Source organism: Pyxicephalus adspersus, chromosome 12 (genome assembly GCF_032062135.1).
Source record: "Pyxicephalus adspersus chromosome 12, UCB_Pads_2.0, whole genome shotgun sequence".
Lineage (NCBI taxonomy): Eukaryota > Metazoa > Chordata > Amphibia > Anura > Pyxicephalidae > Pyxicephalus > Pyxicephalus adspersus.
Window position 1 is genome coordinate 5,710,006 of NC_092869.1, and position 12,681 is coordinate 5,722,686.

Below are 12,681 nucleotides of genomic sequence, written 5' to 3' on the forward strand. Positions count from 1 at the left end.
AATTTTTAGGTCCAGCATGTTCTAACTAAATCTGTCTCCGACTCCCCAGTCTCATTATGCCAATATTATAATTAACAGCTCAATCCAAAACCAATGAGTTCATCTTGGAGTTTGAATGATTGTAATTAACTGTTGAGCTGTTCCAGTTTACGTTGTTTTGTGTTTTTTTTTTACTCTTCTGTTTCCAGTTTAGAAAATGTATACATCAATCTCTTATCCGGGGTAATTCAATCCAAATGATTACCAGTAAACTACAAGTAAAAATAAGTCGCCATGCCCATAATATCATTATCAATATTCCCGTGACTTGAGGTCCTTAATCATAATTTAGAGAAATTTGATATTGAAGGTTGTAATGTTGATGAAACTGGCTTGGAAAAAGCATTTATGACATTTTGTTCTTTTAGCAACTCTATCACTACAAATCTAACCATTTAGTACGTGAAGATCAATAAAACTTATCAATCCCAAGGCATTTCTAAAAATATGTACCTCCACAAAATTGTTATAAAAGTTTACTAATATAATTTTTGGTTATTTTCTTGTATTCTCTCCCAGTTAGACCAGTAGGGTCAGATTGTAAAGCTCCTGTTTAGGATCTCCTGTATGAACTTTTTGATGTTAACAGACACTTAGAAAAATGAAAAGATAACGCTATATACACGCTAGATAATTGCTGCTCCCTTGATGTGGCTTGGCGATCCACCACTACAAAGTTCCTTATCCTATGGAGGAGGAAGCAGCAGGGTGCCTCCTGCACGTCCTTCCCTCTTCATAGGACTGAACGGCCCTGCATTTATTCTATTTTCACTTGAAATGTGTGAAAAAAGATCCAGAAATGGAAATTGTTTGTAATACTTTGCTAATAGGGAGAGCATACAAGTGCATAACAGAGACTGAGATAAAAGACTGAACTGCGAGTGGAGTTTTAGATTTTTACAAATGTCCATTCCTGACTGATTCTGTAACCAATTATAATGTTGTTCTACTAAAGATTACAAACAAATGGAAATCAGAACTCCAAGGTAGCCAATTATTTGTCCTCCAATGCTTTTTGACCCCCTCATTGGCAGTTTATAAATGCTCTCCTAATATCAAATGTGTACAATAGATTATGTTCAAATCGTCCATGTTGTCACTGGATAGCTACAGACACAGCTGTGTCTATGGAATGCAGAAGTTTCTTCTGAAAACTTCCCTTCTGGCAGTGGCAGTACATGAAAAATGTACCGGGGTTCCAGCTGTGTCTATAGTTCACCTAATCAACCAGCAAACTGCCGTCAGTTCCAGTGGACACAATGGATAGATCAAGGAGGATAAGTAACAAAATTTGCTATGCTGGCGATTAATATCAATTGTTCCAGAAAGGTTTTCCAGATCTCCCGGCCATCCCATCTATTTCGATGTAGTTTGACCTAACACCATTGGAGCGTTTGTTCTCCTATAGTCACTACGAATGTTTAACATCTGGAGATGAGCAGCGGGTTGTTTAATGATACTGCTATGGTGACATGTGGTTCTAATCATCTCAATAAAAGTTTATTGTAGTGTTTGCAAGAAACACAAATCTGCTGAGATTATTCTAACGCAGATACAAGGAATCCTCCAAAGCAACTTAGTTCTGTTCCGTATCTCCATCCAACCCAAGAAATAAATTGATGAGCCGCTCTCGATTGTGCCGGTTTTGGGTTTCTTGAAATAATTTTGTTCCCTTTTCTCCGAAAGTCTTCTGAAGGGGAGGTAAAGCTTTCAGGAGATGAGGAGGATTTACTGAATCTGGAAGACGAAGTGTTTAACCCAAACATGAGCTCGTTTAAGCATGAGAATGTGGAGGACCTCTATGAACTTCTGGAGAAGCTGGGCAGGTAAGATGTACATTCTACATTTATGTGAATTCTCTGTTTTACAAAAATGTTACATTTATAACAAATCTCTTTTGGGGAGGGGGTGGTTGGAATTTTGGAACATTTTTGTTTTCCACATATCGTAACACTCTTGATCTATTCTTGTGAATGTTGAATGCCATTGATGAAAAGATCAAGATAACATGGAAATGTCGGGAGAAAAGGGCAAGGCTGATTGTGTGTCGTCCAGAAAAAGTTCTTTAGATTTATTCAGTAAAAAGCCAATAAGTTTCGAAGGTTGTTAAAGGCGACCTTCATCAGAGTTGGTGAAGAGTCAGGGTGTATGTGTTTGTTCCCGTAATAACCCGACTCTCTCCTCTACAATCTATTATGAATGCTGCAGCCGGACTCATCCATCCTTCCCTCCGCTCCTCTCCCGCTGCATCTCTTTGTAATTCTCTTCATTGGCTTCCATTTCACCTCAGAATCAAAATCATCTCCTGTGCTTTGCATTCAAATCCCTCCACAGTTCTTGTCCCTCTTACTTTTCTGACCTGGTAAAAAAATACTCCCCCAGCCGCTCTCTCCGCTCCTCCAATGACCTACTAATGACTTCCTCACTCATAACCTCATCACATGCACGGCTCCAAGACTTTTCTAGAGCTGCCCCCACTCCCTAGAATGGTCTTCCTCATCCTATTTGGCTTGCTCCTACTTTCTGTTTATTTAAAAGAGCACTCAAAACCCATTTTTTCAATCTCACCTACCCGTCTTCTTCTGTCTCATAAACCCTCACTACTTTCCACCATTCCATATCCCCCTCCTATTGTATGATACTTCCCCCACCTCTTAGATTGTAAGCTCTTCGGGGCAGGGTCCTCTCCTCCTGTGTCACTGTCTGTATCTGTCTGTTATTTGCAACCCCTATTTAATGTACAGCGCTGTGTAATATGTTGGCGCTATATAAATCCTGCTTAATAATAATTTAATCATAATGTCAGGTAGTAATCATCCCATCCCTTTATAATCCCTAATATAGAGGGTCCTATAGAATCACCAAACATCTTTACAGAGTACTTGAATAACTTTAAAACTATGGACCATATTTATTAAAGCTCTTCAAGGCTGGAGAAGATAGAATATCATGGGTGGTCCTGAGTGATCCAGCAAACCTGCAATGGATATGATCCTGGATTGAAAACGTTTACCATGTAATTGCAAATGGTTTGTTAAGAAATCGATTTCAGGGTTGCTGCATCACCCAGGTTCTCCCATGATAGTCATCTTCTCCAGTCCCGGAGAGCTTTAAATAAATCAGCCCTATCAGTCTGGTTCTTTTCTCCTGGTATTGGTGGCTTTACTTGAAACAAGACCCTTGCATTATTGATCCTGCATTTTGGAGAACTGCCTAGTTTAGAATTTCAGACCAGATGAGAGTTCAATCCGAATTCCCTTTTAAACCAAGGAACCATTGCTCCAGCAGCTTCTTATCAGACAATAAAAAAAGTTCAAAGCCTTCCAAAGAAAAAAGGAGTTACAGTGTAGAGAGTGACGCAAGTAAACTAGGAACAATTTGGGAAAAGGCCAAGTGCCCAAAGGGTTAAAGTTATGGCCCAGATGAAAGAAATACTGCCTACTGTGCCACCTAGACCCAAACCTATGGGCCATATTGTTAATTCATTCTTTATTTTCCTTCTTTTTGTTTTTCTTTCCTTTTATTGAGAAATAGGTCCAGAATGAATATTCCCCCTTAATATTGGTAGAAACGTTGTTTTGCCAACAATTGAAGCAACAAACATTAAATTCATATTTTTGAGTTTATATTACAACTGGAATTAGAGTTTTTTTGATCATATAGATTCTATACAAAGTTCCACTGTCACATTGAAGATACTACTCTTATACATTATTTGTTGGGAGATATATTGGAAACAGAATCATAGCAGTTCATATTTTCAGCATTATTAACTTTATTTCAACTCCGATCAAGCCAAAAGGCGAAACGCGTCAGTAGAAAAGATATTGATAATTGATAGACAATATATCTTCTAACAAGCAAAAAAATAAATAAATAAACCTTTATAATCGTAATATCTTTAAAGTGACATTGGAACTTTGTAAAGACTCTATTTTTTTTTTTATTCTTCCTTCCGAACCAATTTTTTCACTTGGACTAGGTTCTAACTTTCCTGTACCTAATCCTAAACAATACATTATAAGCAGAGTTCTTCTTGAACAGAAAGGTCCTCCTTTGTTTTACTGGTGGGCCTCTTTAATTTTTAAGCACCATTTGACAGTCTAATAAATACTTTGCTCCAGACATTTAGGAAGTAACTTTATATAGTATGAAATGATTTCCTTGAGTCATTGCTCCCAGTCCTCTGGAGTTCTGTGATTCATTAGCAGTCAGTTTAGGCTAGAATCTCTGAATTATGTATAAACTGCTCAATAATTTAATTCCCTTGTCTGCACTGGGGAAATATAGGAATACAGATCTCTCACTAATAAAGGAACATTCATGAATAAGTTTCTGGTGAGGCAAAAATCTATGTGTGTGTCTTTGATAAATGCGATGTTACCTCAAACTCGAGGTCTTGGTTGTCTCTGGGGCTTGTCTATGTTCCAAAGAACGGGCTTTAAGTTTTCAAAGGAGAAGTCCTCATCGAAAATGATGGGTGCTAGGAATAAAGGGTCATTTCTGTGAAACGGGTACCTGGTATTGATGTTATCTGATTTGTATCTGATTGACAACTCTAAATTGCACATAGGCAAATAGGCGTTGAGTATTAGGTGGGGTCCATAGCAATGGAGGCACCACATTTGGTAATATAGCATGATCTATCTACCAACGTAATAGGTAGTTTGTGGCCGTGGACCGGGGTAGTTAATGGCTAGGTTTTGGTGTATATACTTCTCTGCCAACGTGAATATTTAGCATACCAGCTGGAGTGGTAGATGACCCATGAGGAGGTACGAGCTGCTTACCTTTTACAAAGGTACTAGTATAGAAAATAGGCAGAGAGAGGGTTTTTTGGCATAGAAAGGTAAATGTTGTTTACTATAGTATTTGTAATTAATATCCAGCAAATAAACAATGTACATACAGACAATCACTTATCACTGGCCGAATATTTTGGCTCCAGACCAGGTATGGGCAAACTACGGCCCAATAGGGATGTTTCTCCGGCCCTCTGGTGGTCCGCGGCTCTGGCCATCCCGAGCAGGGTCAAGAGAAGGACCCCACTGGGGGGGGTGCACTGGCCAGAGCCACAGAACACGACCCCTGAATCTGAGCTTGCGATGGGTGAGTTGGTGTCACTGCACACAACCCGCCCACTCTACCATCACAGGCTCAGATCTGCAATGGGAGAGTGGACAGGGTTATGCCATCATGACGTCATGTTCAGTGGTGTCATGATGACATAACCCCATCCACTCTCCCATCGGCCCGGCCCCCTGTCAAATTTTATTTTAGATTGTGGCCCCTGGCTAAAAATGTTTGCCCACCCCTGCTTTAGACAGTCAAGCAACTATATGCTGTTTGCAGTTTTTTTTGGTCCAGTAGGTACTCACAAAGTCCAATATAATACTAATTTACAATCATCATATCCATACGTGTGACCAGGTTTTACCTGACGCGTTTCGCCTACTGATGGCTTCCTCAGGGATATTTTCAAGCTTGCGAGGTACAGTGCCAAAAAATATATATTCCAGGGTGGGATACTGAATATATTTGGGTATGCCCCCTCCCGGGATCATGCATGAGTCTGTGGAAGGGAGTGGGGGTATATTTGAGGTTGTTTAGCTTGGTTCATGTAGCGTTCTTTGTAGGTTTTTTGGATAAATTATTATTTATGTAATATTACTTTTATTCACTGACAATATTTTTTTTTATAAAGTAAGAATGTTAAAATAGACATTTTTCTAAACTAGGTGATTATTAGATCTTGAATAGGGGCAAACCCATGTGCTGTATTTGTATAATGTTCGGAATACAGTGTAATTTTTAGATTATATGTACGTATAAGAGTACAAGAATGAAATTTTTTTTTGCTAGTGCGTTCAGGAAATCCAGTGCACATGCAGCGTCTCATAGCCGATCTTTTACTGTCTGTCCTATAAACAGGAAATGTTTATCACTACTTCCTATTCCCCCTATGTAGCTTATCATTCACGCGGCATATCATTCTCCTGCCATCCTTCCTGTGTACATTGTACGAATGCTGATAATTGATCTATAATAAATTGTCATTACATCATATGTGAGAGATCACGGTACATTTAGTGTGTGTGTCCATTAGGTGAAAAGGATATGCATTTTTTTTGAGATCTAAATAAAGCTGTGAAAATTATACATCTCTTACCTTATAAATGATTTGTAAGTCTGTTCTTGTGGTTTAGCCCTCCCAGGTAGCATAGCTAGGTCCACCCTTCTCTATAGTAATTGAATTTTATAGTCTGGCACATTCCTAGCTGGTTGGAGACTGGAAGAACAAAAGCATACTGATCAGGTCAACCCTATGTGATCCTGTCTTGTAACAGTGGTTGGTGATCGTTGGGCAAAGATCGAGTGGTCAGGCAATATTTAGTGCTATTTGAAATAGGAGTCTGCATTGGAGTGGGCTTCTAGTCCCGTAAGGAAGCCTAGATTAACATTCCCTTTCCATAGGACATCTTGTTGGGTATTGGAGGTCTGATACACCCCTGATGATTCAGTGCTCCCCACTTATCAGGGAGTTTACGTTTTTCTGATTGGAAAGTTCTAGCTATGGCTCGAGGGGTATGGTAGACCTTTTTGCACATAGAAAGCCTATTCCTTCTCTGCAGGACGCTAGTAGGGGATAAGCTTTTCTTTTTGCTTGCATTTTACAGCAAATGAACTGCAGGACTTTGTACACATTTTGCTCTGGAATATTAGCTTTAAATGAACAACAATGACTAAAGGCTGAACTGTAATAATGCTGCAGGGTAATATGTTAGTGTTACTGTGGATGACACATTTGAGGGGGCTACAATGTACGTCATATTAAATGACTTTGAGAAGATCATTACAATAATTGGATCTCATACACAGAATTTAGTGACACATTTTGTATTTCTTGGTGGTTCTCTATTTTTATCTATGACGGTTTCCTCTGTCTGCAGTGGTCACTTTGGTGAGGTGAGGAAGTGCAAAGAGAAGAGTACAGGAACTTTCTATGCGGGGAAGTTCATAAAGACCCGCAAATGTAAAGGGAGCCGAATGGGCCTGGATCGAGAGCAGGTGGAGAGAGAAGTCTTCATCCTGCAGCAGTTGGAGCACCCAAATATCATGAAGTTGTATGATGTCTTCGCCAGCAAAGCCGAAATGGTGCTGATCCTGGAAATGTAAGTAATGACTGCTTTGCTAGATATGTTGTCCGCTAGGCCATTATGTGTCATCACGCTACCTCCACCAAGGTACTGAGCCGCAATAGCAGCATTCTCAACCAGGGTTCCTCCAGTGGTTGCTAGGGGTTCCTCAAACTTTGTCTGATTGTCCTCTTAATTCATGATGCCTGCATAGTTCTGGGGCCAACACCATTTGGCAGACCCAACTGCATGGCCCTAATGATCTTGTAGTTGTCTGTAAAGGTTGTATTCTTTCTACTGTCCAATGTAATGGAGGATTTCTTTACACTGGCCCCCAATGTAGTAGGATGTTTCTCCAATGAAACCCCAATATATTGGTTTAACAGTGATTCCCCAAGACTTGAAAGTTTTATCAAGGGATCCTCAGGGGCCATGCCCAGCTGTTAAATAGCACTAATGATTATGAACTGACCATGTGCTTGGAAAAATGGAACTTCAAAAATATTATACTATTACAATACTATATTCTGTCCAAAATATTCTAATATATCCATATATTATACACTATCCATACTATACTAATATATCCATAAGCAATTACAGGCTCCCAAAATATTTCTTATTTTATTTATTTTTGCTACAAGTTGCCTACTGGTGTCTTCTGGGTGAGATAAGGGCCAGCTATATCCAATCATCTTCCTGTAGGCAAAACCAGTTGACATAAAGAGAAAGAAAAGACAGGCTTTTGTAGGGCAAAATTTTTTTTCTTAAAAACTTTTATTTATTTAATCATTCTAAAAACTAAACAGAGTCCTCCTGGGCTAGACCTGGACACATATTCACTGTTCTAGAAGTCATAGAGTAATTACAGCATATTAGAACAATGTATGGTCACAGCAAAAAGTTGTTTCCCTTCCCGACACGTTTCGCCCCGTAGGGCTTCCTCAGGGGATTGGGATACTTGGTAAGATTACTAAAACTTTTGACCAGATAGAACAGGTGCCTGATGCCGGCTAATGCTCAAGAATACAATAAAGATAAAACCAAATAATGTTTTGGACGTTTTGTAGCTTGTATGCAACTCATGGTAAGTTCTTCAAGTTATTAATCAAGTAACAAAACCCTCAGGTAATAACACTGGAAAATAATTGCTGGAATTGTAGAACATGGATGATGTGGATGCGTGGCAAATGTTAGTTAGTTATTCGTTGTGTTATAGTGGCGGACCGGTGGCAGCCATCCAAAAGAGGACAACTTCCTGTAGGAACATGCTCTCAATGATCTGCTCTATGGGTGATAGTTCATCATGCCCTACTGAACTCACAGTATTCCGGAAGTGTACCCATGTGGCATCATGGGTCCTTCCTCTTCTTTCATGGGTCCTCTTCCTCAAAACTTTGTTCAGCTGTAGTCCAAATGTTGCTAGACTCTACCTAGCCACAGTCCACTGCTATGCCACAATGTCCACATGTTGAACTTGGTACAGACAGACATGTCTAAACAAGATCTAAAACTTAGCACATGCACTCAATAATTGTCTCTGGAAAGGATCATAGTGATTATTTCCAGAGACAGTAAGAATGAATGAGCTGTGCACAGACAGCACTGGTTGAACGAGGGGAGAAGAGGGTGTGCGATACCATGGATATCTAAACAAAATTGGAGACTGCTATACTAACAAATGCTTGCCTGGGTTGACAAAAATCTAATGTCTACATAAGGCTTATCACTCTGGGCTAAGCAGGCAGCCTGTGTTGGGTCCTGATTATCCTCTATTCACCACTGCAGTGCAGGGGGGTCCTGTTGGAGTGCCCCATGTCTCCATCTATGTGAGACGGAGTGCTCCTTTTGGCTGTCCAGGTGCAGCAGAAGTTGCTGATTGTTCTCCCATCATAGAATTGATGATTTGGAAAAGTGAAAAAAGAAAACTTGTTTTATTTTTTATTCTGAATAGGAGCTAATAGGCGCTGGTGGTGGTGATGACGTAAATTATATCAAGCTAGTCTCTTAAAAAAGTGTTCCGAATACAATTGGCATTATTGTGTATAAATACTCAAAAATTCCTGGAATCCAAAGCAGTAACTCTTTCCATTGTGCTCTTCTATGTAATATTGCTCATATTATTCTCTCTTCCTTTGCCCTGCGTCTTCTTTGCTCATCTCTCCTTCTTTTCATCATCTTGGATCCTTGCCCTCCTCCGCTTTGTTACTCGAGCATGCCGAGCCCTTGATCTATGTCTGCAACAAAAAATCATTCCATTCCTTGCTCCCCGACTGTTCCAGAAACCATTATAAAGCCATCCTTAATCATAACATTTCTTTTACAGCGCTACATGAAAATCTCCCGTGTCTGTTTTATTTTTCTTGGAGAAAAGGATTTATTACAAATGGAGCTTATGTGGAATTAACCTGTTAAAGATTTTACATTTTTTTAACCATTTTCTGAAATGCATTAGGTAACTTGAGGACTACAGAGGGCCGAAAGTGTGGTAATGACACCCTAGGAGGTGACAGCAATAATAACCTCAATGATTGGTGTCAGTGGATACAACAGTAACCCCAACATCTGTGTTACATGGTGCAGTAATAACCCCCAACATTTGTGTTACAATAATAACCCCCATATTGGTGTTAATGACCACAATTATATCTTCAACCATAGATGTCAGAGGCAACAACAGGAACCCCCAACATTTGTCCCACAATAATAACCCCCATATTGGTGTCCACAATAATAACTTCCGCAATTTGTGTAAATAATAACCCCCATCATTGTTGTTGGTCATTGCAATAATTACCCCCCCCCATTTGTGTTAATGGCTTCAATACCAAACACCAGCATTGATGTTAGTCCTACAATATTACCCCCATATCGGTGTAAATGTCCTCAATAATAACCAGTGGTACAATGGTTCCAGTGGATACAATAACCACCATCAATGATGATAGCCCCATAATAATAACCCCAATATTAGTCTAGCCACAATAATAACTTCCACCTTTATGTCATTGGCTATAATAGTAACCCCCAACATTGGTATTAGTGTTTCCAGTAATAATCACCAGCTTTTGATGATAGTCCCACAATAATTACCCCCATGTTGGTGTAAATGGTCACAATATTACCCTCAACCATTGGTGTCAGTGGCTACAACAGTAACCCCCAACATCTGTGTAGACACTGCAATAATAACCCCCACTCTGTAACTAGCACCAGTCAGTGGCCCCAAACATTTATTAAGGGCAGTAACTTTAAACCGCCTTGTATGATTATAGTCGGAGGATTTGTGTTGAAAACACACTGGCTCATGTTATACAACAATGACATGTTTACATGTCTTCAGCCTTAGGAAATCCCAGCTGTTTGTCCTCAGCCTCCTCCACAATGGCCAAGCTGGACTCCACAAAGGCTCGGAGGCGATATAGGCCGATGGGTCTCTATGTACACAGCTGTTTGTGGTTTGTGTAGCCCATTAATCATTGTCAACTATTTTCATTCTGGAGATGGAAATGGTTATTCAGAGGCTCTACATAAAACCCCATAATCCTGAAAAATGTTTATCAGTGAAATGGGGCACCTCTACATGTTTATTGTCCAGATATATGGAACATTCTGGAAACACAGAAAGCTCAATGACTGGAAATGACCATTTTCTTTGTAGTTGGCGGCCATTTTGTTGTGTTTTCCCCTCTGTTGTGCGTTTTAGTTACCATAAGAACAGACTACTTATATTATCCTAAAACTTGGGGATTTAAAGGAATGTTGCGACTGGTTAACATGGACAGCAAAGGTTTTTCTGTTTACCCATCTATGGTGTTTTCGTCTAGTTGCTATAGTGACAGACTCCCTTTGTTATCCTCAAGTTGACCTACAAAAAGAAAACAGAAATCAGTTGTGTACATATTTACCACAACCTTTACAGTTTGTCTATTGACAAAACATTTAATTTCATTTTGGGCGGAGTTAGGAAAAATTTAAATAATTTCCTGTAAATCTATCCTCCTACTCCAACAATGGCCTCCATATCTAATCACAAGTAACATGGAGGTACGGGTAGGCCTGTTAGCCATATGTAAGTTTTGACCAAACTAAATTACAGCTCATATTAGGAAAGTGGTATGGTGCAGGGTAAACATACAGTGAGTACAATCGCAAGGAGGGGGTTGTTAAGTAAACCGGGTGTTTTTTTTGTTTTTTTATCATTATTCACCGTCTCTTTGCTCCAACACTGTCCTCTACTTCCTCCTTTGGCGCTCATAAATGGCGACTTGAACCATTCAACCCCTTCCCAGGAGACCAGGCTGTCATGGACACATCATCACACAGACCTAGGCTCCGAACTGGAGCTCTTTGGTGCTATGGCAAGGGCCTGCAACCACTAGGACGATATCCATGTATACAATTCAACTGCCATGGCAGACAATCAGAGATGGCTAACTTAAAAAATTTTCACCCACCCCAAATGTTCAAGATTGCTATGGCACTAAAACTGTAAAACAATAAATATATATACATACCTACATACAGAGAAAGGGGCTTAATTATATCCTATACTATCACACATATATCATACCTATCATTTAACATAATAAAAATCTGACATTTTCTGTTGCATAGGATAAGAGGCGGTGAGCTATTCGACTTTATAGCAGAAAAAGAGGCCCTGTCAGAAGAGGAGGCCATAGAGTTCCTGGAGCAGATACTGAAAGGAGTGGCGTATATGCATGCTAGAAACATTGCACACTTTGATCTCAAGGTTTGTTCTTGCTACTGTTTGCTGATCATACCATGAACTCCTCTATGTTATATATTCAGAAAGTGAAAATTCTGAGACAGCTGTGTAATAAAATATCTTCCCTTTGTATTTCTTTCTTAAAAATACCAATATTTGTCCTAGTATACGGGGGTGCCTAGGCACTGTGTCTACAGAATCATATTTAGCTGTATACAATTACATTATACAATCAGTACAGAAACATGTATCCAGATACACAGTCAGGGTCGTACTATAAATGCAGAATCACGTCACCAGATACACAGCCAGTATCATACTGACACTGCTGCACAAACATGTCCCCAGGTACACAATCATTATCCTACTGTCACTACCGAAATATGTCCCCAGATACACAGTATCATACTGACACCGCTGAAATCAAACTACATACGCTATTAGTATCATACTGTCACCACAAAAACATGTCCCCAGGTACGCAATCAGTACTGTACGGACATTGCAGAAACATGTTCCGAGGTACACAATCAGTACTGTACTGACATTGTAGAAACATGTCCCCAGGTACGCAATCAGTACTGTACTGACTTTGCAGAAACATGTCCCCAGGTACACAATCAGTACTGTACTGACATTGTAGAAACATGTCCCCAGGTACGCAATCAGTACTGTACTGACTTTGCAGAAACATGTCCCCAGATATACAATCAGTACTGTACTGACATTTCAGAAACATGTCCCCAGGTACACAATCAGTACTGTACTGACATT

General features: G+C 39.7%; 1 protein-coding gene across 3 annotated transcripts in view; it reads left to right on the forward strand.

Moving 5' to 3' along the window:
• The window catches only part of LOC140341884 (death-associated protein kinase 2-like), a 57,361-nt gene that overhangs the window by 34,762 nt on the left and 9,918 nt on the right, over window positions 1–12,681 (forward strand). For all 3 annotated transcript variants that reach the window (XM_072427813.1, XM_072427812.1, XM_072427814.1), the window contains 3 exons: window positions 1,726–1,865; window positions 6,990–7,211; window positions 11,793–11,931. In XM_072427813.1, coding sequence (XP_072283914.1) covers window positions 1,726–1,865; window positions 6,990–7,211; window positions 11,793–11,931 — 501 coding nt within the window. The remainder of the gene's footprint in view (window positions 1–1,725; window positions 1,866–6,989; window positions 7,212–11,792; window positions 11,932–12,681) is intronic.